Source organism: Rattus norvegicus, chromosome 1, assembly GCF_021556685.1.
Source record: "Rattus norvegicus strain SHRSP/BbbUtx chromosome 1, alternate assembly SHRSP_T2T, whole genome shotgun sequence".
NCBI classification, from domain to species: domain Eukaryota; kingdom Metazoa; phylum Chordata; class Mammalia; order Rodentia; family Muridae; genus Rattus; species Rattus norvegicus.
Window position 1 is genome coordinate 215719286 of NC_141534.1, and position 26613 is coordinate 215745898.

Sequence of the window (26613 nt, forward strand, 5' to 3'; positions counted from 1 at the left end):
CAGGCTGTAGCAGGCTCACCATCATACCTAGGTCTCCTCACAACCCCTCCCCGCTGTCTAGATTTTCCATCTTCTGGCTTGGGGACGGTGCTCAAGACAAGTATGACATGGTACCCAGTTGCTACAAATGGTCCTGTGTCAGAGTTGGTTTTTCCTGACTTGATGTCAACAGCCTTATCTTCAAAAGGCAAAGCACTTCTGCCACTTTTGCTCTTCTCCATCTCTGAGGTAAACGAGCTTCCGCCTGTCTCAGGAGCTAATGATAGGTGGGATCAGAAGCCTGTTTCCTCTGACACACCTTTATGAGATGTTTTCAAAGGGGAGGCAGCAGGGAAATGGTTAACCTCTTCACCCCACACCCTAGTGAGGCACAAATCCCTCTTTCCAAGACAGCCAGGAGTCCAGGAACACGAAGGCATCCACGAGCCTTAACCACCATGGCACTGGGCTTTGTGGGTGAGGCTGCCTGACCAACAGCACAGACAGACACATGGCCTTTGGCAGGCCTCGCTATACTAGCCCTCCATTCAGCTTGTGACGTGTAAGGCCTGTCAAATGTCTCCTTCACCTGAGTACCTCAGGGGTAGTAAAGGACCTGCACTTAGAAATATTTTAAGTTTTAGCTGCATGTTTGTGTATGTGCATGCGAATGCAAGCACTGCATGGCTGTGCACTGTGAGTGCAGGGACCGCAGAGCATGGAGCCTTGACATCCCTTTGGTCTTGGAGCTTCGGGTAGTTGTGAGCTGTCCAACATGGGCTAGGAGCTGAGCCAGGTCCACTCAGCAGCAGTGTAATGTAGTCTTTTAACCCTGATCCTCAAGAGCCACTGGCCTAATCACACACATGTACACTCTCTCTCTCACCACCCCAATCACACACATGTACACTCTCTCACCACCACCCCAATCACACACATGTTCACTCTCTCACCACCACCCCAATCACACACATGTTCACTCTCTCTCTCACCACCCCAATCACACACATGTACACTCTCTCACCACCACCCCAATCACACACATGTTCACTCTCTCATCACCCCAATCACACACATGTTCACTCTCTCTCTCTCATCAGTACTTGGATTCACTCTAGGGCAAGGGACACACTATGTAAGCAACATCCCAGACTTCTTTGTTGTTACATTTAAAAAAATGTGTGTGGCCTGGAGAGGTGGCTCCTGGTTAAGGGCATTTATTGATTTTGTAGAGGACCCCAGCTCAGTTCCCAGTACACACACGATGGCTGGCAATCATCTGTAACTGCAGTTCCATGGGATCCGATGCCACTTTCTGACCTCCCTGGCCCCAAGCACTTACATGTATTAAAGGCAAAACACTACACAGAAGGAAATAATAAATCTAAAAACATTTTTAAAAGATGTGTGTATGTGTGTGTGTTAATCACATGTGTGGTCAGAGTACAACTTGGGGGAGTAGTTTTCTTTCTACTATGTAGATTCTGGGGTCGTCACACTTTGCAGCAAGCGCTGCTGAGTAGGTGAAGACCCTTTGAGTCACCTCACAGGCCTGGCTCCCCTCCTTTACTTAGTTATTTTCTTAGAAACTAAGGGTCTCTCTCTCTCTCTCTCTCTCTCTCTCTCTCTCTCTCTCTCTCTCCCTCTCTTTCCCTCCCTCCCCCCCTTTCTTCCCTATATGTGTTGTGCCAGCACAGATGTCTGCGACTCACATGTGTGCATGGTGGTAAGGGATCTTCTTCAGTTTTGTGTATGTGTAGAAGCCAGAGACTAATACTGAGTGTCTTCTATTCATCCCTAATTATAATGTTTTATTTTTTATTTTGCTTTGTTTTTGTTTTAGACAAATTATCATGTATCCCTCTCTGGCCTAGAACCCTCTATTTGGATGAGGATGACTTTGAATTTCGGATCTTCTTGCCTCTGCTTGCCAAGTGCTAGACTGATTAAAGATGTGCACCCCCATGCCTGGGTTTTCTTTTTTTTTTTATTTTCTTTTTGTGGGGCACTAGAGCCTCATGCATGCCAGGCAATTAATGCGTAGCAGAGGTACACGCCAGTGTATTATTATTTTTGTGGTGCTGAAGATTGGCCCTGGGATCTGGGTGTGCTAGGCCAGTACTCATGGATCTATGCTTCCAGGATACTGGGGGAGGGTTTAGTCAAGAACAATAACCAGTAATTCCCCCAAAGCCCTAGTCCAGGAAGATGAGGGCCACGCTGTCTCCCCTGTCTTTCCATGTGTCTCTTCCTTCTTTGCAATTACCATGAGACACCCTTGGGCCAAGAATGGACCTTACCTTTTCACTTGGACACTTGCCTCTCCTGGAAAGCCAGGCCCTTGTCATGGAGGGTATGTGTATGTGCACATAGGTATGTAGGGGGTGGGGCTAGAATGTTGCTCCCCTGAAGTGGTCACTGCCAGACAACTGGGTGCTTTGGACTCAGGACTCAGCCAAGTGAAGCAAGAGTGATACCCTGTACTAGGACAAACTTGCCATGGCGTCCGTGTCCACCATTGATATCCAGGAAGAGAGAAGAAAGCCTAAATCCCAGTCAGCAGCATTTGCCTGGGTGAGAGGGGCAGGAACCTCCAGGATAGCCAGATGGCCATTTTGTCTACCATGTTTTCATTTGCACAAAAGACCTGGCTCTTTGAGGAAGATACAGAAGCAAGGCTCTGAGCAGGGTAGAGGTTGTTTCCAGCTATAGAGTGAGTTCGAGGCCGGTCTCAACTTTATGAGACTCTGACTCAAAATAACCAAACAAAAAAAGAGGTTGAATGGAGTCTGTGGCTAGAACACAGATGTGGAGGTGATCCTCTCACCCTGGACTCGCCCTCAGGGTCCTCACTTGTGGAGAATAGCAAGACCCTCAGCCACAGGACAGGCAGCACATGAGAGTCAGACCAGGTTTATAATTTCTCCAGAGTAGGCACTACTCCTGGGGATAAGTCTAAAAATGGGACATGCTAAGCCACAGGTGGGAAACTAAAAGGCAGAATTGCTGTCATTAGACATCATGGAAGAGGATCTGGTCACTACCAGGAGAGGATCCCCTGGTGTAGACAACCTGAAGCTGTGGCTCCAGGAGAGGAACATGACCAGGCTGCTCTCTGCCCTCCAGCCAGTCCTTGGTCTTTGCTCAAACCTACCTGGTTTTCCTTCTGAGAACAGGAGCTAGGGAATAAGGCTGTCTGTCTAGATGCTGCTTGTAGGATGAGTGTATACACAGGAGTGTCCTCAGGGCCTGGTGCCAGGCCAATCCCACCTAACACCTCTACTCCTCATTCAGGAGTGCTGTGATCAGCACTGATTCAAACCTGGGAGGGACTGGGAAACCCCTCTGGCAGGAGATTTCGAAATAAGATTTGGATTAGAAAAAAAACATAGTGGGTAGGGTTCTAAGGCACAAAAGAGACAGGAAGAACTCCCATCCTGCCCAGGTCTCACATGCCATGGGATATGGGGGAGGGGGAAGGTAAACAGGAAAGCCTGGACCAGAGAGGCAGCAGCTGAACCAGAAGAACCCAGCAAAGCTGACCCTTGCTGCCTGTGTCCACCTTTGAGAGCAGCATCCTGCGCTGTTCAGTTCACTTGCTACAGAGTGCGCTTTCAGTCCAGGCCATGTCAGCACTAGCCAGGGGGAGATAAAACCCAGGACTCCCACGGGACAGAGAGCAGTGGGGGAGTGGGGAGAGCTGACAGGTAAACTGGGAGAAAAGTGTAGTCTCACTGGGTGAACTGGGAAATGGAGTGACCAATGGAGGGAGGGTACTCGGTCTTGGTGGCCCCAGACAAAAAGGCTGGGTAGCTCCTCACCCTGAGTTCCCTGTGCTTGAACTCAGAATACCTGGCATGAGAAGGCTCTGGGTTGCAGGTGCCTGTGGCAGGAAGAGCCTCAGGGACCAGATCTGGCTGGAGAGAGAGGAGGGAGAAGGGAAATGAGGTAGGGGAAACTGAGGAATGATTAAAAGAATTCACAACTAGGAAAAGGTGGATGGGGCGTCATTGAAAGAGCCAAAGGTAAAAGGAAGTCTCATTCGATGTGTGGTAATGCGTGCTTTTAATCTGACCACTCAGGGCAGAGACGAGGCTTGCCACACATTCAAATCCAGAGGAACCACAGGGAGACGTTCTAAAGATAAAGAATCCCAGTTAAAGGATAATTGAGTTGCTGCTCATGCTTCTCTTTTAAGAGTGCCACAGTTGAGAGTCTCTAATTGTGGCCGTGGCAAATCCATTTCAGTTAGGCAGTCTGAGGTCAGCATTAGAAGGCTGTTCAGGACCATGCCGTGAAAGCTGAGAGTGGGCCGTCAGAACCCGATGAGCGGCTCTGAACAAGAGGGGCTTATGATTCACCTGCCTACCTGCCTCGTGCAGGGTGGGGACCCATCTAACCGGAATCACCGCCCAGCCTCTCCCAGACTCCTTAGATGACAAGCCTTGGCATCCTTGGTCCACCCAACTCAGCCCCCAAGCATTTTGCCAAAGCATCAGTAAACAAGTCTGGGTGAAGGAGGCCACCGGTCTGTATTTCGTCTTGCTTTTCTTCTCCTGTGCCCAGTACTTGGCTACTTGGGCTGTCTCATCAGGGCCTTTAACACTTTCCTCGAGGCTGCCAATCACTGTCTTTTGAGCTCAGGGTGAGCGTCCTCCTTTGTATTATTTTGGACCTGGGGATTCAGGAATCTGCTTGAACTGTATGTGGAAGAATCTGCCCTCACTCCCAGCTGCTCCCATAAATGTGACCTCACCAGCTTGCTTGTCGTTCTTGCCAGACATAAATAAAAATAGAATGTCTTCGGTTGTAACATTCAATGTGTTTAGGTGTTTGTAGTTCCAAAGCCGTGAACTTTAGTCAGCTCTCTGGGCACAGTAGTTTACGGATGCCGAGACTCGGAAAGTGAAGCTCCTTCTCGAAAGTCAACCTTGATGAAGCTGTGGCTTGGTGCAGCCTAGTACTTATTTACTTTTGAAACAGAGTCTCGAGGTACCCCAGGCTAACCCGGGACTCACACTCACTCGTCATTCCTCATGGTTTAGCCTGGGATTGCAGTCACCGACCAAAGCCAATCCCGTTACTGTTCTGTTGTTGGGTTTCAGCCCAGGTTGGTCTTAAACTCCCTCCTGTTGAGGACCTCTTGAGCCGCTCCTCTCCACCTGTCAAGTGCTGATACATAAGCAGCTTTTTGTTTGGTTTTGCTCAGTTCTCCTTTTTGTTTTTCTTGAGCTAATGTCTCATGAGGTAGCTCAGGCTGGCCTCGTGGCAGCCAGTTCTTCCTCCCTCCTCCTGGGATTACAAGCACACATCACTACACTCCTTTTATTAACAGCATATGTATACTTCTCTTATAAAATGTATAAGCTGACGTCTTGCACAGACCTTTTCCCAGCACACAGAAGGCAGAGGCAGGTGTAGCTTTGTGAGTTCAGGGCCAGCCAAGACCACAGAGTATGAAACTCTAAACGTCTCCAAAATACAAAACAAAACAACAAAAAACCAAACCGTCTTCTGTTCTCTTTGGCTTCGGTGGCAGAAGCAAGATGACAAAAGGAACATCATCCTTTGGAAATCGTCGCAATAAGACGCACATTCTGTGCCTCCGCTGCTGTGGCTCTAAGGCCTACCACCTTCAGAAGTTGACTTGTGGCAACCGTGGTTGCCCTGCCAAGTGCAACAGACAGGATAACTGGAGCGCCAAGCTAAGAGAGGAAACGCTACCGGGCTGGGCTGGTGAGGTATCCAAAGATTGTCTACCACAGATTCAGACACGGGTTCCGTGAAGGAACAACACCTAAACCTAAGAGGGCAGCTGTTGCAGCAACCAGTTCTTCTTGAGGATTCGATCAGTCATAAAATAAATGTTCTGGTTTAAAAATAATAGTTTACTCGATTTGCTGGCTTGCTTGCTTGCTTTCTTCCTTCCTTCCTTCCTTCCTTCTTTTCTTTCCTTCTTTCTTTCTTTCTTTTCTTTCTTTCTTTCAAGGTATGGTCTCACTATGTAGCCTTGGCAGGCTCAAAACTTGCTGGGTAGACCAGGCTAACCTCAGACTCTCAGACACATTTCCCTCTGTCTCCTGAGCTCTGGGATTAAAGGCCTGTTCCACCACACTTAGTTTTGGTTTCTTTATTTTTTTATCACTGATTGATTGTATTTTTTGAGATATGTAGCCCAGGCCGGTTGCTAAACCCACTACATAGCTGAGGGTGGCCTTGAATAATTCTGATCCTTCTCCCTCCACTCCCAAGGCTGGGATGCAATTGTGAGCTGCCATGTGTGGTTTGTGTGTGTGTGTGTGTGTGTGTGTGTGTGTGTGTGTGTGTGTGTGTGTTATTTTCCTTATGGCTATGTGAAAACTTCCCATCCCAACCTGTACTAGGGGATTTTATCTACTTGCCATCTTTTTTTGTCCAAGAACTTGTCATATTCAGTATGATAACCAAGTGGATTGGAGACCTGACTTAATCCTGGTCTCCAGGAAAAACAAACAACAACATTAAATCTGCCTGATGTTAAAGCACTTAGAGGCAGAGGCAGGCAGATCTCTGTGAGTTCAAGGCCAGCCTCTGCTACATAATCAAGTCCCAGGCCAGCCAGGATTACATAGTAAGACCCTGTCTTAAAAGACAGAAATGAAAAAGGTACGTGGTAGAGATACATGTTGATGTCCCATTCTAGACCCCATCCATCAGTTATACAGGTACTGGTTCTAACAGGAACCTCTTCGAACTCCCCAGGGAGTGTAGAAGTATAGGGCTATTTTATTTTTATGAAATGAAACAGAGACCCCCTGTCTGCAGGGCCCTCTTGCTTCTGGGCGAGGCCCTAAGTGGCAGGGTTGTGTTTGCGCAGGCTGGGGGTGGCCAGCCTGCACTCTTCTTCCCTGAGTCCCAGGTGGGCCCGGTCCTTTGCTCTGTTATTACCGCTGGCAGACTGTGCCGCTGGCAGAAGGGACTCAAGTCTTTCCAGTTCTCCTGGTCTCTTCCAGCGACTCATCCCTCATCCGACTCACCTGCTGATGCTCGTGGGGAGTGGGAGGCGCCTGAGCCTGTTACCTAGAGTCCCCGGGAGCAGAGGAGGCAGGAAGAGGGCTGGGCGAGAGCCGGCTGGACTGGCAGAGCTGAGGAAGTGAGTCTCTAACACGGCTGTGGAGAAGTAGGGCTGTAGGGAGGAGGTCAGGGTATGTTGGGGGTGGATGCTGGGAGTTCACTAGGGCTCTGATACGACTTTGGAACATTCTGACCTACTCTGCCCCTCCCAAGCAGTTTCCCTCTGCTATTCTGTCGTCCAGAGGTGGACCAAGTAGCAGAGCTTCGGTCGCTGCCTTAGACAGCTGCACCAGGTTCCCCTGGTCTCCTTCCAGGTCTTTGGCTTTCCCCTGCAGGAGGTTCCTTGTCTGCACTGCCCTTTGTCACATCTGCACACCTCCAAGGAAGCCTGTGCTCTAGAGAGAGCACACACACTCTGCGTGCTAACCTGGGCTGTTTTCTTGATCTTGGTAGACCCGTCTCTCTGTGTCTGTAAAGTGACACTAACCTCCTCAGGGTAGGGGAGCTCAGTAAGATGCCAGGTGTGACAGGGGCGCCAATGGAGGGATGGTCAGGAGGATTACTGGACCTGCCTGTGCTTCCTCATTCTCCTCAGTGTCCACATGGAGTGACACGGACGCTGGAGGCCAGTGACCATAGGGGACTGAATGTCATGCCCTGGGCCCATAATAAAATACATAAAAGTCAGCACACCTGCTGGCTTTCTGCTCACCACAGGTGAACCCATTCCTTCTGTTGTGCATGGTTTGAGATGTTTTTCCCAAGAGATGTGAACTTCGGGGGTGGGGTGGTCTGATTCACCTTTGGACCCCCAAAGCTTCTGCACTACACTTGTTACAGTGCTCGGTGGCCCCAGAACCGTCAGAAGAAAACAGAAAGGACCTCTTTGTTTCAGAAACAAGAGTCAAACTTTGGAGTACAGCAGGCCCAGCTCAGATTTGTGCACACGTGAGTGTGACCGAGAGCAAGATGGCGCATCTCCCTGAGCCTCAGTTCTTTGTCTAAAAATAGCCATAATAATAACCACCTCTGCGGGTTGTTTGAGGGATTAGAGATGATGTCAGACACAAACCCCAGCACCCCGAGGCCCCGTGCATAGTAGGAGCTCAATAAATGGAGGTAGTGATTACCTGTGGTCACAGGACTGTTTGTGCTATGTGTGAACTCTTGAGTTCATAGCAAGTGACACACAGCTTCCCTTGGTGACGCGGGAACTCCTTCACATGAATGTTGGGGTCTCACAATGGTTTCTACGGTTGTGTTGACAGCATCTTTTTTTTTTTTTTTTTTTTTGGTTCTTTTTTTTGGAGCTGGGGACCGAACCCAGGGCCTTGCGCTTCCTAGGCAAGCGCTCTACCACTGAGCCAAATCCCCAACCCCGACAGCATCTTTTAGTAGCCTGGGTACTCAATGGCCCTCACCTGCCATCCACTGTGGGCAGCTACTGCCTGGGTTTCTTGTCTGATGACAAGAGGGGTTGGGGGAGAGATTGGAAGGGTCCGTGTCCACTATCAGCTCTCCCTCAAGTCTGCTGTTGAAGGGAAATTGGTGTTTGGGTTGGCGCAGACAGCATAGTGACCTGGCTGCTACGGCTCCCAACGAACACTCGTCACCTTTAAGATTCCTGTTGATGTTCCAAGACAAAGTCTCATTGCATTTTAAAAATTTGATTTGGACAGGAATAAATGCAGCCATTTTAGAGAAGGCCCTCTGTCTAGGGGTCATGGTTTCAGGTACCAAGTCCACATCAGTCCAAAAATACTGTATTATGGGTATTGAGATGGAGGAGGAGGGGGAAGGACAGCAAGCACACAATCATCCAGCTTTATAGACGAGGAGAAAACTGGCTAACAAATGCTAGGGACCCAAAGAAAGCTAGGAAGACCTGATGTGTTGTGGCTTTAGAATTACATTTATTTATCTTTATTTATTTATTTATTTATTTATTTATTTATTTATTTATGGTGCACACACATGCACACATGCATGCATCACAGTGCACACATGGAGGTCAGAGGACACCTTGCAAGGGCCAGACCTCTCCTTCCATTGTATTTGTCCCAGGGATTGAACTCAGTGCCTCACCATGTTGAATCATTCCACTGACTCGAGGGAGATCTCGTGTGTTTCGTACTTGCTGTCCCCAGCCTGGGTCTCCATACTTGACTCAATTAATCCTCTGGCTCTGATTCTGTTATGGCCCCCTTCTGTCCCCAAGGGGAGCTGCAGGAGGGGGTAGGGTACACAAGGCAGTATAAAACACATCAATGGGTCAGAAGAGCCAGTATGGCCCTTCCTGTCTGAAAGCCTGGGCAGGAGCACAGGTATCCAAACAGAATCCAGTAATGTGGGGAGGGCTGGCAGGGTGAGAAGGATGTCTGCTGTCACCGGGGGGAGTAGACCCAGAGGATGGGTCATGGAACCCCTGCCTGCAGAGAGCCAGGCTTTCACTGCCCAAACACGAGCCAGGCACAGCCTCCCAGCTGACCCACACATTCTGCTGTTTGCTCTTCATTCCGTCCATTCTTCAGTAGGTCCTTCCAGCTCTGCCTTTTTAGGGATGGCCTTTAGGCCTAGAAGTAATGGCCACAGTACTTTTACCCAGTCTCAGGGAACTGTGCGTAAAGGAGCCTTGGAGATTCTTTTTGCCCTGCCTGAACTCAGGATTGAAACCTTGTAGTGACGCCCGGCAGTGGTTCCCATGCTTCCTCAGTCAGCAGTCCTGTGGGCACCATTCCTCCCTCCCTTGGTTAGGCCATGTCAGGACTGGGAAGTCCTTAAGTTTTTCAGCACCCATCTAACCCTGGCCTCTCACTGCCCAGCTGAGGAAAGGACAAATTCAATGGAAGGAGACAACTGGTCCTTGCAAGGTGTCCTCTGACCTCCATGTGTGCACTGTGATGCATGTATGTATGCATGTGATGTGGCAGGAAGGGCCACATTGGGCTGGCAAGATGACTCAGGATAAAGGCATTTGTCACCAAGTCTGAATATCCCTTTGATGTCCTGGACCTATAGCATGGTAGAAAGGAATGACTGGCCCCTAAAAGTTATCCTCAGCCCTCAGTGTGCTTCCTGTGAACATACATGCATGCATGCATGCATGCGTGTACACACACACACACACACACACACACACACATTAAACTATAATGAAAATCCGGGAGTCGTGGCACACACCTTTAGTCCCAGCACTTGGGAGGCAGAGGCAGGCAGATCTCTGTACGTTTGAGGCCAGCCTGGTCTACAGAGCTGGTTCCAGGATTACCAGGCTATACAAAGAAATCCTGTCTTGAAAAACAAAGCAATAGTAATTTGTTTTTAAAGAAACTTTCCTTCCTCCTAGGCTGTAACTTCTCCCTGGCCTTCCTCTCCTCAGGGGCTTTCAGCCAGCCTCGGCAAACTTATCTCCACTGTAGTTTGTTAAGATGCTTCTTCAGAGGGATCTTGAAGTGAGGCCTCCGACTCTTCAGAGCAGGAAGGGACTTTCCAACTTAGGACCCACATGTTTTATAGATGAGGAAACCGAGAAGTTGCCTAGCATCTCGAAGGCAGTGGGCGAGGCCTAGGCCCAGCCCTGGCTCTGGATTAGGCCCTGCTCTTTTGATGCCACCCACTGACCTTGGGGACCAGCTGGGACGAGCGGGGAGTGAAAGGAGGCCTTGGTCGCTGTGTCGGCGACGCTTCACCATCTTGTTTGCTGGTTTGCTTTCTGAGAGCCGGGCTCAGCCCTCAAACTGCTCCGTACTTTGCATCCTTCCTTCCCATTCTGCTCTTGGCCAGCATTTCCCTCTGCTCTGCCAGCTCAGGGGACCCTTAGACCTGGAAGCCATGGCCTACTTTCACATCAAAGGATTCAGTTTCAGGACCTGCTCTCTCCCACTCAACCTGCCACCCAGGCTGGCCTCCAATTCCGAATCCCCCTGCCTCAGCCTCCAAGTGTCTGGGTTATGGTGTGTGCCACTGAGACCACACTTTTAAAACGGCATTGTCATTTTTAGTGGGGCACCCACATCGCCTCACTCACATACTGAATGTTGCCTAAAGTGTGCCATGTGTAGCTGTCTGCCGGCAGTATGCAGGGCTTCGGGCACAGACCAAGTTGGGCTAGATAATGCTAATCTGACCCTACTCCTAACTGTGGGACTCCCTTTTTTGGGCTTGGGGACAATGACAGAGTTTGGCTGGAGAATCAGGTGTGCTCGTCTGTGAAAAGTGCTTCCAGAGTGCCAGGGACCCACAAGTACTGTGTGTGTGGTCTTCTCTAGGACCTGACTGGAAAGGATATTTTGTGTCCCATCTCTGGGTGTGGTTCCTTTCCCTTTGGTCCAACCCTGGCAAGGTTCTAGAAAGAGGATAAGTGCCCAATGAAGGCCCTAAGCCCACAGAGGGCCTCAGTGGAAGGGTTAAGCATTAGGGAGATGAAGAAATCCCAAGAAAGGCCCCTTCCTCCCATCCTCTAGAGTACAGTAGGCTGCACCGGGGTCAGCATCCTCCATCTAGTTGGGGCGAGTATTTTTGGGTCTGGATTTCACATCACTGTACATCTTGGACTGACCTTCAGCTTCTCATCCACCTGTTTAAGGAATTACAGTTTGTTTTACAATTCGCAGCCTAAGACAGGGCAGGGTCTATGTAGCCCTGGCTGGCCTAGAACACACTCTGTAGACCAGGCTAGCCTCGAACTCAGAGATCCATCTGCACCTCTGCCTTCTGAGTGCAGGGATTAAAGGTGTTTGTCTCCATGCCCAGCTTAGATCAGGGTCTTGTCTTGACATAAACCCAGGCAGCTGAGAAGGGAAAAGGTTTGGCAAGAAACAGCAGTTGTTTTAATGAATTTCTTTGCATGAAGAAAAAAGGTCCAAGGGGAAAACACAAACAACAAAAACCCAGAAGTACAGAAAATATTAGTTCTCTCACTTTACTGGCTGGCTAGGAGCTTATAAAACAAGACAGACAACACAAAGCTTATGACAGCCCCAGATTGGCAATGAGCTAACAGACACAGATCTAACACAGTGCTTCCAGTCGTGGTGACTTTTACATTCGAGAACTTAAGAGCGCAGTAGCCCAGACACGCTGAGGAAACATTAAACAAGTCTTCAGATCAGTCCACACGGAGTTCAGAGATAGCCTAGGAAGACTTGACTTCGTTCTCTTGAGAGCCCGTGCTGGGGTCAGATCCTGTGTCATCTGTGTGCTACACACATAAGGCAGGGAGGTCGGACTGTTGGGCATTCAAGGGCTTCCCAGCCCGCCATGTTCCGGGTCTGCGTCTCTTAACCCCTGCAGGTCGGCTATAACTCCTTGGGTGCGTGAGACATACACCCTTTGACCCACAACCCTTGTTTGGTCTCAGCAGGATACCCAGAAACACCAGTGGACAAAGGCCTACTTCCTCAGGGGAGCCACTCGGCCCAAAGGCATTTGGGAAACAGAAGAAAGACAACAGAGAAGCTTTATTAGCCGCCTACATGCTCCCTCTCAAAGTCTCTGGTATGTGGATTATTATTCTGTCTCAAATTTTGCTGCTACTCAAGAATTTTTGACTTAGCGAAGAAATAAACCTAGACTCCCAGCCTGTTCTTGCCCTTACCTTAGAACCTCAGATGTGGACTTGGACTTGGTGTCAAATCGCCATCCCATCTGCTTGAAGACCATCAGTAGGACCCACCCTCAGCCTTGGGCCACACCCAGTCAGGGCTCATCAGGCTTAGCAGGAAAACTGAGGCCCTGAGAAGGATGTGGAGCCAGGGAGGGGGGAAAGAGGCGAGACTCTGTCCAGGGGAAGGACAGGAGGGACAGTCCATCTGTCCATCTGCTGGGCGGAGCAGGAGGAAGGTCTTTAATGAAACATCTCAGAGAACAGGGTGGGTCTGCATAACCACCCCAGAACCAAGGCACAGAGGAGGTTTGAAATGTCCAGGATAAATAGAACCAATGGGGGTGGAGAGAAAGCCAGCTCCTCCCCCTTTTAATCTTACTAAACAGTCTTACTGTGGGCACCAAAAATATATTAATATCTGTACATTTGTCATCTTTAAAAAAAAAAAGGAAATAAAACCTCCTTGGCACCTTGTGTTGGCTTCTTACGAATGAGGTGATATGTGGGAAGAACAGGAGTGCACACACACACGTGAAGAGATCACAGAGAGCAGTGTGACACACACACACACACACACACACACACACACACACACGCACGGCTGTTCACAGGTGGGCCTCTGATGCAGGGGAGAGAGCCCCTGGAACCCTGAGCGCTAGCCCTGCGAGCATGAGGGCTGCGGCCAGCACCACCACTGCAGTTGTTTGCCAGGTGCTCTCTGCTGGTGTCTCGATTCTGCTCTCCATGGGCGTCCGTCGTCCATCTTGTCCTCGGGATCCCCTCTCAGCACATCTGCAAAGTCCTGCTGCAGTGAAATGGCCTGTGTCTATCCGCAGCTCTTTTTACTTTCTCGGCCTCACCCCTGCCTGGACACAGGCACCCACGGTCCCAAGCTCAGAGTGGGCTCTGCCCGAAAGACAGACTTCCCAAACCTAGCGGAAGTCAGTGCCTAATTGTGCGAGTGTGCCTGGAGTGAGGCGGTGGAGCACTGGTCCCGATCACTGGTGTTCTAGCAAGAGGTTGCAGGAAGGCGAATGGCTGAGCAGCAGGAAGTGAACCTGGTCCTTCCAGAGCCTGTGCTGCTCAGAGATGGGGGCTGCCTTGCAGCAGGGATGTGACAGTGTTCTGCAGAGCCACAGCCACCTTCTTGGAGGTCTTGCGCAGCAGTGGGCTGTCAGGGTGGTGTTCCTTGAGGTGCAGGACATGGCCCTCCTGACTCTCAGAAGTGCAGCCACACTCCTCACACACATACAGCTTGGCCCGGCGCTCCTTATATGCATACTTCTGCTGCACACCATGGATCTTCTTGAGGTGAGACTCCAGAGAGCAGCGCTGGGTGAAGGCCTTGTCACACAGACTGCACTTGTAGGGCCTCACACCTGTGGACAACAGGGGTCAGCGTCAGGACCTAATAGAGATTATGGAGCCTGTCTGAAGCATCCACACACAGAGAGGTCAGGACACTTGACTGGCAAAGTGACCAAGGCTAAACCGGCTAAATGACAATTTCCTGAGTGACTCTGGAATCAAGGAGTCTTTGCCTATGAATTCAGGACTCTGCCCTAAGCTCCAGGGTGTGCCTTCAGGTCCCAGGGGGGTCTGAGGCATCCTCTGGCCACAGACTTTACTTACCAGTGTGGGTTCGGACATGTCTCTTGAGGTCAAAGGTGTCATTGAAACCCTTCCCACAGTAAGTGCAGAGATGCCTCTTGACATCATTGTGACACTTCATGTGTCGGTTCAGCATGCGCTGGTAGGTGAAGGACTTCTGGCAGATGTGACAGGTAAAAAGGTCTCCATTTGGACTGTCCCCCAAGGTCACCTGTGAGTGAAGACATTATTTGTGGCATAGATCCAGAAATCGGGACCACAACACTCTAGAGAAAAGCAGGGCCACCATCCAGAGGTCATAGCCTGTGACATCTGCCAGGAGGAGCTGTGGAGGACCCCAGGTTATTGGTCCAACTTCCTAGTGGGTTCCCAAAACCCCTTTTCGAGGCTGTCGTCCCGAACTTTTGATCCTCCTGCCTTTACCTCCCAAGTTCTAGGTTACAGGAGTATACACCATCATGCCTGGTTGATTTTTTTTTAATTATGGAAAATTTCAAGTTCATGCAGTGGTGGGAAGACTAACGTCACAATGCCTTGCCCGTTGCAGGTGTTACTGCATATCTACCGCCCTCCTCTTTGTCTGGGTCAAGTGATGAAACCCTGGTGACATTCCCTAGTGCTGTTTGCAGTGGCTGCTGCAGCATTCTAGGTGTGACCATAAAGATATGGCCAAGTGGCCAGGCCTTTTCCTTAACTCTGTTCACATCCAGTGATGGCCTGGTCCCTGTCAGGGGCCTGCCACCAGCCAGTCACCTGAGATCCTGGGCACCTGTCACACCACACTTCCTTTGGGCGCCCTTCCCTCTATAAGCCTGCTTTTGACATTCTAGGGAATTCCCTGTCTCTTGCCAGTTAAGATCCTTTGGAACAGGACCCAGTCTTCTGTCTCTGCTGCCTGTGTTGTTTTCCATAACTGTAGAGGTCTGAGGGGCACAGAAAGGGCTGGCAGAGAGGATGGGTGCAGCTTAAAAGGCTATAAGAGCCCTAGTGGCTGTGACCAATCATAGCCCCTAGTCATCTATTATCTAAGTCTGTTCCTCCCCACAACCCCCATCATTCACCCCTGTTCTTTGCAGGTATGAAGGGAAGGGACAGCACCCTCCTTCCAGCTATATCTAGCCTTTTGTCATGAGGGTTGGCCCTAGAGTTTTTGGTAGTGTTGACCCAGCCATGTCAGCTAGCTGCTTCCTTTCCTCCACACCAGGCCATCTGAACTGTCTCATGCGGTGGTACTGAGCATGGCTGAGGGTGGGATAGGGGTTGCTCCTGCCCTGTGCACTGCCGGGTCACTGCCACGTGCTTTAAGGAATGCTAATTACCCCCCTGATTCAGACCTCTTGCTCCATGCAGCCCATATAGGATTCTGCAGGATGCAGCTGGGCCTGGCTCTAGCCCTTCACCTTGGGACCTCATGTAAAGAGGTGGCTCTTCTTTGCCCTCCTGTCTTTCGTGGCCAGAAATGAGGCTTGATCGGGTGCTGATCTAGACTCTGAAGGGCTACATGCTGTCATTTCATATCTCCTTCTTTCTACCCTGGGCTGCGGCTAAGTGAGTCTCTGCAAAAGTCAAAATCCAGGGCTCAGCTCTGTCCCTCCTGTGTCATATCCGTGGGTTAGACACAGGTCTCTGCACATCCCCCTTGGACCTCAAGAAGGAATGAAAGTTGTCACCTTCATCTTGGTTCGTAGGAAGCCCTGGTCTCTGCTCTGGGGATCCGTCAGATGGTTCACATCCTCAGGGGGCAGCTGAGCCACCTCGCAGGGTCCTGAGGCCACACCATAGCTGGAGTCTCGAAGGCTCATGTCCAAAGCCAGGGGGCAAGAAGGGGGCTCGGCCACTGACGCCTCTGGTTCGAGGTAGGGCTGCGGTGGGCAGAAGCCGAGGCTGACTGGAGGGAGAACAGCTGGGTGAGGGTGGGTGGAGAAAAGGCCTATCAGGGTTCCAGGAAAATTCCCAAGCAAGGAAAACCTGGCATTTCTGCCTCCCTTCCTCCAGTTGCAGGCATGTGGCGGAGCAGGGCGGGCCCCTAGGCCATCAGATGTGGCACCTCCCTCCTGCCCCATTAAGGTAATTACAGGTGATGCCAGCCAAGAGTCACTGCCCCCTGAGTAACTTGTCTTAGCGGAACTGGGAGGACTGAGTTGCCCTGCCAATTGTTATGTGGCGAAGTGTCCGCCTGCCCCACCTGGGCTAGTCGCTCTGGATTCCAGCATGTCCTTACTCTAGGGACAAAGGGCACCATTGGAGGCCCTGGCCAGGGAACGCTCCTTCAGGCTCATTCTAGTCCTTGAAGGGTCCTTGGCACTCTGGACCTCTTCTATAAGGCAGACCTTTTGGTTGGGTGGTCCCAGCCTTTCCTTCCCTGACCTGGCCAGTCATGCCACTGTACTGTAGCCCACCAGGACTCCTTGGCTCAGGCTGGGCACAACTCTGTCAGCAAACAGGCCAGGTGGGTGGAGAGGGAGGAGGTCAGGGAGCAGCAGGTGGATGCTCGTAACAGTCTCTGGGCACCGTGCCCAGCTCTTACACAACCCTCCCCCACTACGGGACCGCTCACTGTGGCAGTCAGGCTAGGCGCCCTCCGGCAGTGCCGTGGCATCACCGATACCTGGCAGCCCTTTGACAAGGCCGCTCCCCTCAACAAACACCTTGAACTAAACGGGCCGGGACTGCAAGGCTGGGCTGGAACCCTGAGTTTCAATCTTATAGGACAGACAAAGAAACAGAGGCAATACGTCTCAAGGCCAACAGAGCTCAGACAAGTCTAATTTTCCAATTAGCCAATACAACCCAAGCTCTGTGCTTTAAAAGCATAAAAATTAGGAAGTCTCCTAGTTTCAAAAGGAAAAGTCAAGAGGGGCCCAGTACAAAAAGGATGAATGGGTCCAACTGGGATAGACTTGAGGTTTCAGAATACTCTATTCCAAGCCGGAGGCGTCAGTGGGTGGGGGTGGGGTAAGGACCTAGGCTCAGGCTACTGCCTTCCTCTTCTAGAGGACCGCCAGGGCTGTGGGGGAAGATAAACATAAAAGTGCTTGAGTTTCGGGAGAGGCCCAGTTCTCGCCCCCTCAAAACACAACAAAGGTCTGACAGAGGAAGAATGCGCCCGCCTGCCGCCCAGAACCCGTTCTTCTAGCGCTGGCGTCCGTCTGTCCGGGGGCTGAGGGGGGACCTTAATGAGACACCTCATTCCAGGAGTTGATTCACCAGCTCCTGGCCCTGGTCTGCCACCGGAGCTGGCGTCCCACCTCTCTCTGAGCCATGTTGACTGGTGTTTGGCTCAAGCTTTGAGGCCAGCTTTCAGAGAGGGGTCTGCCTATACCTGTGTGACAGACGTAGGCAGTAGCAGTGGTGGCTCTCATACCCACTCACCTGACAGACCCTAGATGAAAGTCCAAAGCTAGATGACAATTTCCACTTTCTTTTCACTTTTGTTTTATTTTGTTTTGTTTTGTTTTTTGAGACAGGATTTCTCTGTCTAATAGCCCTGGGTGTCCTGGACTTGCACTTGCTTTGTAGACCAGGCTGGTCTTGAACTCACAGAGATCTTCCTACTTCTGCCTCCCAGGCGCTGGGATTAAAGGCATGCACCATCACACCTGGCTGGCAATTTCCACTTCTCAACCCAAGTTGAGAAAAATGGAACTCTCTACCATCCTCAGTCTGCCATTCGAGCTGGTACAGATGGGTGAGACTTTTGAAAAACAGCCCAGCTACATGCCCTGGATATGGTATGAGCAGAAGGTAGAGTGACAGCCTGTGAGGTGAGGTGTCATACTTGGCTCCTTGGCTCTATGAACGGAAGCTGAGTTAGGAGTTCGAGGATCCACCGTAGAGGAGGAGCCCTTGCCTACCCTTGTTCTTCTGCACAAACCTGGAAAGGCTGCTGAGGACAGAGCTGGCTGGATGAGCACTCTGTGCTGTGTCTACCTAGAGCAAAGGGCCACTAGTAAGTCTGCCAGGGTGGGGATGTTTGCCTCAACTTACCCACCCCACCAAACCTGTCTCCCTGCCACCCCCACACATGTGTCTCTGCCAGGGCTGCACGCACAGGGAGGATTCAGTCGTGTGCTATCCGCCTATCCTGAGTATCACTGGATGGCAGGAGGCAAAACTGGTTGGGTGTTGCTGGCACTCCTGTCTCCTAATTAGATGTTTCCGGCAAGGCAGTGACCACTGTAGCTACTACTCATCGCCTCCCTCCGCCCACAGCCACTGAGTGTGGCAAGGACAGCCCAGCTAGCCCTCTTCCTCCTCCCTCAGGGGCTTCGAAGTTCTCTCCTGTTGCCTTTACCTGGGAGATGTCACAGAGCTGGCCTGAAGCAGCCGGCCAGATTTGAAAAGGCAGCCTGTCCAATGGCCATCTCCCACCTTTTCCTCCACAGGGCTTTCTTTCAACCACGGGCCCAAGTGACTGGCAAGTCTTAGCCCATAAAAGGCCTCAAGGTAGGGATGCCTGTGAGGCCTGCCTGAATCCCCAGCTTTCTGGGGAGAGCAAGCTAAGTTGATGTGCAGATGCATGAACTTTTGGGTCCCCAGATGATCAACCATGTAGACCAACTGTGTTCTTTTTTTTTTCTTCTTCTTCTTTTTTCTTTTTTTCGGAGCTGGGGACTGAACCCAGGGCCTTGCGCTTGCTAGGCAAGCACTCTACCACTGAGCTAAATCCCCAACCCCGACCAACTGTGTTCTTTTTTTTTTTTCTTTTTTTTTCTTTTTTCGGAGCTAGGGATCGAACCCAGGGCCTTGCGCTTGCTAGGCAAGCGCTCTACCACTGAGCTAAATCCCCAACCCCGACCAACTGTGTTCTTTTTTTTTTTTCTTTTTTTTTCTTTTTTCGGAGCTAGGGATCGAACCCAGGGCCTTGCGCTTGCTAGGCAAGCGCTCTACCACTGAGCTAAATCCCCAACCCCCAACTCTGTTCTAAATGTAGGTCTGTTGTAGGCTGCCTTGCACGCTGATCTGGAGAGGCTGGGTCCCCAGTGCTCAGCTCCCTCAGACCTGCAGGGCAGCTAGCAATTACCTGAAAGGAACAGCAGCAGCCAGCTGCAGATGCTGCAGCAGGACAGGCCCACCTCTCAGCCTTTTGTGGCCCTTCTATTTAATGTCAGCATTCTCCAGGCAGGATTTGTCCCTTTTCCCAACTGCCTTCACTTCACTCAGTGCCTATGCTGAAGTTAGACTGAACTCTTGGTTCTCACGGCAACAAGGGGGCTGGCTCTGATGGGATGAGAACTGTCCTTCCTGTGGCAACCCTTCAGCCTCTCAGCCAGCACCGGCCAAGCTCCCCCTGCCTGTCATACGTTGTGTGCCGAAAATGAACAGTGATACGAACTCTGACAACGGTTACTCCCTCTTCGCCACAGGCCTGGAACACTGTTCTCGCCATCTTTTCTAGGACAGTTTGACAGCTTCTGCTTTACTACATCCATGCTTGGGCAAATATCTTAGCAGCTTGGGTGATAGTGTCTTAAGACAGGTGAGAACCTAGCTGACCCCTTCACTGCCCAGTGTCCTCAGCCGCTGGTAGAACGACCCTGAAAGCAGCTTGGCCTTCCCACAACGCTACACGAAGCAGCAGCTCATGGCTGACTTTTCAGCTGGTCCCACTCAGCCTGGCAAGAGGTCAGAGGCAGGCAGGTCTCTGAGTTCAAGGCCAGCCTGGTCTACAAAAGAGTATCAGGACAGCCAAGACTACACAGAGAAACCGTGTCTTGACAGTAGATCTTTGAGTTCCAGGACTGCCTGGTCTGAAGTGTGTTCCAGGACCACACAGTAAGACTCTGTCTCAGACAATGAAAGAAGTGGTTAAGTTCCTACATTATCTAGCAGCAGTGTCAGGCTGGGCCACCTTAGCTGGAGGAGCCCTGTCTCCTGCATTTCAGCCTGGGCTTTAGCTTGTATGTTTGTTTGTTTGAGACAGCGTCTCAGACAGCCAAGGCTGGCCTCAAGGCTGTTATGTATCTGAAGCTGTCCTGCTTTCACCTTCCAAGTATGGTGATTTCAGGTGTGTGCACCACGCCTAGCTTCAGAGCTTAGGACATGTGCCACCGGAACACACCAGCAAGCTGGGTTATTAGCCGGGGGGGGGGGAGGTGTGTAAGTGGGGGGACTGCATCTGCAATTCTCCTGGAGTTCCAGCGCTCAGGCTTAGTCTGTCCCTAAGTCCTTCCTGTGACTTCAGTCAGCAAGGACCAGCTTTAGAGGAATGGCTGCAAGGTGAGTCCCTGAACCCTTCCCTTCCATAGTGTGGGAATGGTATTCGCCCCAGCTACAAGGGCCTATTTCATCTAAATAAATAAATAAATAAATAAATAAATAAATAAATAAAATCCACCATCCTTCCTGTCAGCAGAGAACACCCAACCAAATAAAGTGGGTGGTGGAAAGGAGCCAAGCAAACCCCTAAACTGTGCTGTCTCAGGTAGAGAATAGAATCATGTCCTCACTCGCCTGCCTTCTGGTGCAGGCTACCAGCTCTCAGCTCTCGGCAAAGCTGAAGGAATGACAATGACTGCCGTGGGAGAAGATTCTAGAAGCTTGTGAGGAGGATAGTTGAAGGGATTGTGAAGGGTCTCTCTAGGTCAGGCCCAATAACCCAGCATCCTCAGTATATGGTAAACCTTCCCCTCTAGGTGGTCTTCATGATGCTTTGAGGTTCTCAGAGAGCCCTTGAGGGAAGGTCAGAACTCATGCACTCCCATATTCCCAGCCCTACCACTGGAAATGGGGTTGCTGCTTAGCTGGTCAAAACATGCTCCAAGAGTCTGTGAAGTGGAGTGACAGAAACGTGCCCAGCCAGCTCCTGGGGTCATGGTTGGCTGCTGGTGGAATGGCTCAGCCCGGAGACAAAACATACCCTCTGTACTCCAGCCATCCGAGGCATCCGAGCATAGAACAAACGGGTCCATTCCCTTTTTTATTTCCAAAACTGTGGGAAAAACTGTAGCTCCAGGGGCCCACCTGACATGTAGGGAAAATTAAGTCCTGTAACTTCTACCCACAGGACTCAGCAATGAGGGGGATTCTTACAAGAGCTTTATTTCCCACCCTGGGCAGCCCTGAGGGAGGGAAGCACCTACCGGCATGCCTCCTCCTTAGGACAGCAGTCATGGGTGGTAGTGACCACCCAGAGGCCTCCTATCTACCTAATGGGACAGGCCATGGGACCAGATCTCTGGTCTTCATGTCCCTCAGATCTGTACTGGGGAAAATCTCTGGAACCCAAGGAAGTCTTAATGATTTGAACTAGCAGAATGTCTTTGTCCTTTGTAAAAGTCAACGTCTGGTCTGGGATGTGAAATAAAACAAAAACAACAGCACTCTGAGCCTGGCTCAAGACAAGCTCACCTTTCACACAGTCCAAGGTCAGTTATCAGATCCTAAGGAGCACCTAAGCAGCAAGTCAAACACAGGCTGGGGAGGAGGCTGGAGCAAGGAGCAGGCTGTGTCCCTCACCAGCCCTTCTGGAGGTGGAGCACTGGCCGGCACATACAGCCAGGCACAAATCACAAAATCCCAAGCCCACACCTCAGGTTCGGAGGCTCCCTTCCCTTTTTGCCTCCTGTTCCTCCACAACTGGAAATTCTAGGGCCTTCTGGCCCATTCCCTCGTTTAAGAAGCCTTCAGAGTTGCCGTACAGACCCTTAAGTAAGGTTAATGTAAAACATCCTACCAGCCACCGGATCCTGGAAGGTCTGGCACAAAACACCATTACGCCCAAGAGGGAAATTGAGGCAAGAACCCACACAGGGCCCCTCACTCACCACCCTCATTTCCCCACTTTCTTAAAAGCCTGGGTGGAGCCAGAGAACCTACAGATCAAGGGTCAAAGTCGGTTGGTTAATTACCACCTCCCCCCCCCCCCCTTGGAGGCACAGGGCAGTAGGCTCCTGCCCCACCCCCAAGACGGAGGAAGGGGAGTTTTGTATTTGGACAGAAGGGGCAGAAGTTTTCTAGGGTCTCAGAGGAAGATGCTGCTGGAGGAAGAGACAACTCCAGGTACTCAATTCTAAGTTGACGTGCAGGCTGTCAAGGCGTCCTCCCTAAATAAACTAGGCATACCGGCTTCCTGGAGTATGTACCTTACGGCTCCAGAACCATCTTTTGCTTAGTGTTCTCTGAGACTGAACCGAGGTGGGATCATCTCAAGGGCAAGCAAGGTGCATTAGGTTTAATTTCCCAACAGCTCCTGGACGGTCAGGTCAGGCAGGAGTCCAGGGAAATTCGGTGGGCCTGAATCTTGACCCTCTTATCTCAACCCCACCAATGTTAATTGGGCGACTAAAGCTCCAAGTTTTCTTTTACAATGTAGCCCAAGTTTCAGCGGAAACTCCAGCTCCGCTCCTTTCCATTCCCCGGCCCTCCCCTCCAAAGTGGCATCGCTCCAGTGCTCTTCTCCTGCCTCATGAAAGCCCAGGTTTTCTCGATTTACGACGCGAGAGCCGGAGGTCGCCCGAGCGGTGACACACCCCGCTGCGTCCCCTGTAGCGCGGCGCGGGCAGGAGATCCCGGGCCTGAGAACAGCAGAGCCTCGGTTTGGAGTCCCCTTCCCCCACCCGCGCGCCCCTTCTGCGCCGGGGGTCGATCCATGGCGAGAATCTGCGTCCCCACGCGCGACTGACGGGCGCCGACCGCTGGCCCGTGCGCCCCGCCCTCCCGGGGCCCGGAGCCTGGGGCGCCTCACCTGGCACGTAGATCTCCCCGCGCTCCTCGTCCGGGAGCTCGCTCCAGTTCCTCTTGCACGTGGAGACGCATGGCTTCTTCACCAGGAACGCGCGGGGCATCTTCAATTCCTCCTGGCCCGGCGCGGTTCGCTCCCGTAAGTCGAGTTCGGGTAGTCGTCCCACCTTCTCTTCCACTGGATCGGGGTTGAGGCGCCGGAATAGGGACAGTTCAAGGAAAGAGTCGCCGAGGCGTGTCCACGTTCTGAGGACAGAGCGTACCAGGGACCACGCGTGGCGTTTCCAACTACGCCGAAGGTCGCCGGTGTCCGCCGAGCGGGTGCAGTCAGGTGCACCGGGATCGGAGAAGCGCTAAGCGAGCGTCTTTCAGCTAGACTGGCGTCCCCGCGGCTGCTCGCGAAGTCTTCAAGTGCGAGCTGGACGGACGGGTTCAAGCTTTATTGGCTCGCGGCGGTGTGTGTTGGTGGCTCGGGCGGGGGTGGGGTAGGGGTGTTGATCTGATCTAATTAGCTTGGAGTGGCCGAGAGAGCGATGGCGCATGCGTTGGGAAATAACGGTGACAACCCACCTATTTGTTACCTGTCGAACCGGTTTCCATTCCGCTGCGGGTGAGGTGGCCTCGCGGCCAGGGCGGGGTGGCCCGACGGGGGCAGGGTTGGGGGGCGTGCTCTGGTCCCCACACCCAGAATCACCAGGCCCGCCCCGTACCTCCCCTGCCCGGCGTGCTCACGTTTGCAAACTAGAGTTTCGGAGGGAGCGGGCACGGGAAGGGAGGGGAGGGCAACGTTATTTGCACCGGCGCTCGCACGCTCTGTGGGCGATGGCACAAAACTGGCCCAACAGGCCCGGGCCCAGCCCGGCGCCCCCGGGCGCCGGGAGAGGCACAAAGCCGCGGAGCGGGAACCTGCGGTCCGGGCCCGAACCCAGCAGCCAGGTATCCCCAAGGCCTGGGTGAGCAATTCTTGGTTCAGTCGAGAGGTATTTGCTGGGCACCCGATTCCTGCGGAAAGGCACGCGAGGCGAGAGGAGCGCGTGGACCGGGAGGCTCTGATGCGCCTGTGAATCCAAAGCTCGAGCCTGCCTTCCGGTTGCGAGGGCGTTTAAACTGCCCTAAGTCCAACCTAATCGAGGCTAGCACCTTGGCATATGGGTGGACGTATTCGCCAAGACTCTTCTGGTCAAAAACAGCCGGATTTCAGGTTCTGAAAATCTGGAAGACTCTAGGATGAGGACCCTAGCTGAGTGAGATCTGATGCGGTCCTCTTCTGCCGGTTGCAACCCGTGTCCTCCCTGGCTGGGAGTTCAGCAAGCAGCTCCCCATTCACCCTGCTGTGTTCTTCAGCAAGCCTAGTTCGGGCAACGCCCCACCCCCACTGAACTGCCCGAGAGTGTTCCGTGGCCTTCGTGTGAGCCACTTCACTATGACACTTTGGCCGTGGCTGGGTTTCTTTTACTGGCTGACCTATTAAAGGCAGGGATGGGACCTGCAGTTAAAGGCTACTAATATTTTAGATTCCAGACTTCAGTACACCTGTCTCACATAGTGTTAAATGTTTGCTGGAACAGACTGTTGAGGAAATTAGTTTGATAAATGAATTAACACAGTTCAAAAGTCAGGAGTCACAGGTGGATACGGTTCATGCTTGTGATCCCAGCACGTGGGAAGCTGAGGTAGGAAAACCGAGTTAGAGGCCAGCCTATGTTTTTCATCGTGAATTCCTGTCTCAAACAAATAAAAGAATTAAAAGAAAGGCTGTCGGATATGGCTCAGGAGGTATTTGTCACCAAGTGGGAAGACCTGAGTTCAACTCCCAGGACCCACAGAGTGGAGGGAGAAAACTGATCCCACAACTTGCTCTCTGACCCGTGGCACACCATGGAACTGGTGCGTGCTGTCACACACACATACACAGCAATAGTTAAAAGGAGGGGGAAGTCGTTAATACGGTTTCTGAGGCATTCGGTTACAGAGGACATTTCAAAAGTGGGAGTACTTATAGAGACCCCATACATTTTCCCAGGATTTTTGTGAATTCCCCTGGGTGGATGAGGAGAGAGTATAATTCGGGGCAGCCCTGCAGAAACACTCCTCACTGAGCAGGAAGTAGACTGAGTTTGCCCAGGGCCTTAAGTCTTTTATTCCTGGAGACTCCTCTATCACCCACCTCACAGGTCTACTGGGAAGGTGATAGGACACTTGTTCTGAGCCATTAAGGTTTGCCACTTCCCTTTGCTGTCCCCAGAGGGCTGTCTGTCATAGTCCACACTTCCTGCCGGTATCCTCCTTTCACTCTGAACTTGGACTTTGCTGAGCAACTAACATTAGTTGAGCACCTACTGTATGCTTATCTTTAGCAATAAATCCTGGGGTATCAACACTGATTGTCTGGGAGGCAGCTGAACTTGGTGTTGTTTTTTTTTTTCTTTATTGAGACAGGGTTTCCTCTGTGTATCCCTGGCTGTCCTGAAATTGGCTCTGTAGATCAGGGTGGCCTTCAACTCAAAGATCCATCTGCCTCTGCTTCCAGAGTGCTTGGATAAAAGGTGTTCCCAGGGCTGGCGAGATGGCTCAGTGGTTAAGAGATACTGACTGCTCTTCCAGAGGTCCTGAGTTCAATTTCCAGCAACCACATGGTGGCTCACAACCATCTGTAATGGGATCTGATGCCCTCTTCTGGTGTGTCTGAAGACAGCTACAGTGTACTTATATATAATAAATAAATAAATCTTAAAAAAAGAAGAAGAGCACTTATCAGAATGAAGGCCTGAGAAATTGGAAGGACAGAAGTAGAATGGCCTTCAGGAGCTAAAGCGGGGAAAGACATTGTAAAAAAAAAAAAAAAAAAAAAAAAAAAAAGGTGTTTCCAGCTTGGCTTACTTATTTCAGTCTGTCTGATTTTCTTTTCCCCTGTGAAACCCATTTCTCTCTCTCTCTCTCTCTCTCTCTCTCTCTCTCTCTCTCTCTCTCTCTGTGTGTGTGTGTGTGTGTGTGTCAACACAGGGTATCTCTGTGCAGCCCTGTCTGCCCTGGAACTCTGTGTAGTCCAGGCTGGCCTTGAACTCACAGATATATACCTGCCTCAGCTTCCCAAGTGCAGGGATTAAAGGCGTGTCAGGTTTACATAGTACTTCTTGTGTGCTCCTTTGTGTGCAATTTCATGGCAGGCTGGTCCTAGTGAGTGCCCAAGAAGAGTCTATGGTGAAGTTGGAGTCCCTGGACACAAAGTCAGCTCCCCCCTCCCTTTTTTTTAACCGGAGAGCAGTTTGAATGTCCAGAAAGTCAGGTGGGGAACTCAAATGGGTGAACCAGCCAGCTCAGTGACTGTGCTGGTCTAGAGAGTCATAGTGAATAGAGCAAGGTCCAGGAGAGAGGACGCCTGGTCTGTGCTGTCTGTGCTGTCTGTCTACCTGTTGCTGCGGGCTCCAGTGAGAGATCCAGGTATGGAATGAACGAACAGTTATTACGTTTTTGTTTATTTTATATGTGTGTGTTTTGCCTGTATTCATACATGTCTGTGTCTCACATGCACTCCTGGTTTTTGAGGGGCCAGAAGTTGGCCTCAAATGCAGTGAGAGTGGAGTTGTAGATGGGGTGAGCAGCCATGAGTGCTGGGAACTGACCTCAGGCCCTCTGGACGTGCTAGCAACAAGTGCTTTTGACTGGCAAGCTATCTCTACAGC

At 51.4% G+C, this 26613-nt stretch overlaps 1 protein-coding gene and 1 pseudogene across 4 annotated transcripts in view; one reads left to right on the plus strand and one right to left on the minus strand.

The window, feature by feature from the left end:
• The window catches only part of Rpl37-ps2 (ribosomal protein L37, pseudogene 2), a 37379-nt pseudogene extending 24268 nt beyond the window's left edge, over positions 1–13111 (plus strand). For both annotated transcript variants that reach the window (NR_203089.1, NR_203090.1), the window contains 1 exon segment: positions 12395–13111. The product of NR_203089.1 is annotated as a ribosomal protein L37, pseudogene 2, transcript variant 1 (transcript).
• Positions 11835–23345, minus strand: Ovol1 (ovo like transcriptional repressor 1). 2 transcript variants are annotated; one of them, XM_087562940.1, is made up of 4 exons: positions 22935–23345; positions 15919–16151; positions 14270–14459; positions 11835–14016 (listed from the first exon to the last, which is right to left on the minus strand). In XM_087562940.1, exons 1-4 carry the CDS (start codon positions 23032–23034, stop codon positions 13721–13723), a joined length of 819 nt encoding a protein of 272 aa, XP_087419066.1. In that variant the 5' UTR covers positions 23035–23345; the 3' UTR covers positions 11835–13720. The 2 variants fall into 2 exon arrangements, with proteins under 2 accessions (XP_087419066.1, NP_001101042.1); NM_001107572.1 differs by having other exon boundaries at positions 11843–14016; positions 15919–16136.
• Between the last annotated feature and the right edge of the window lie 3268 nt (positions 23346–26613).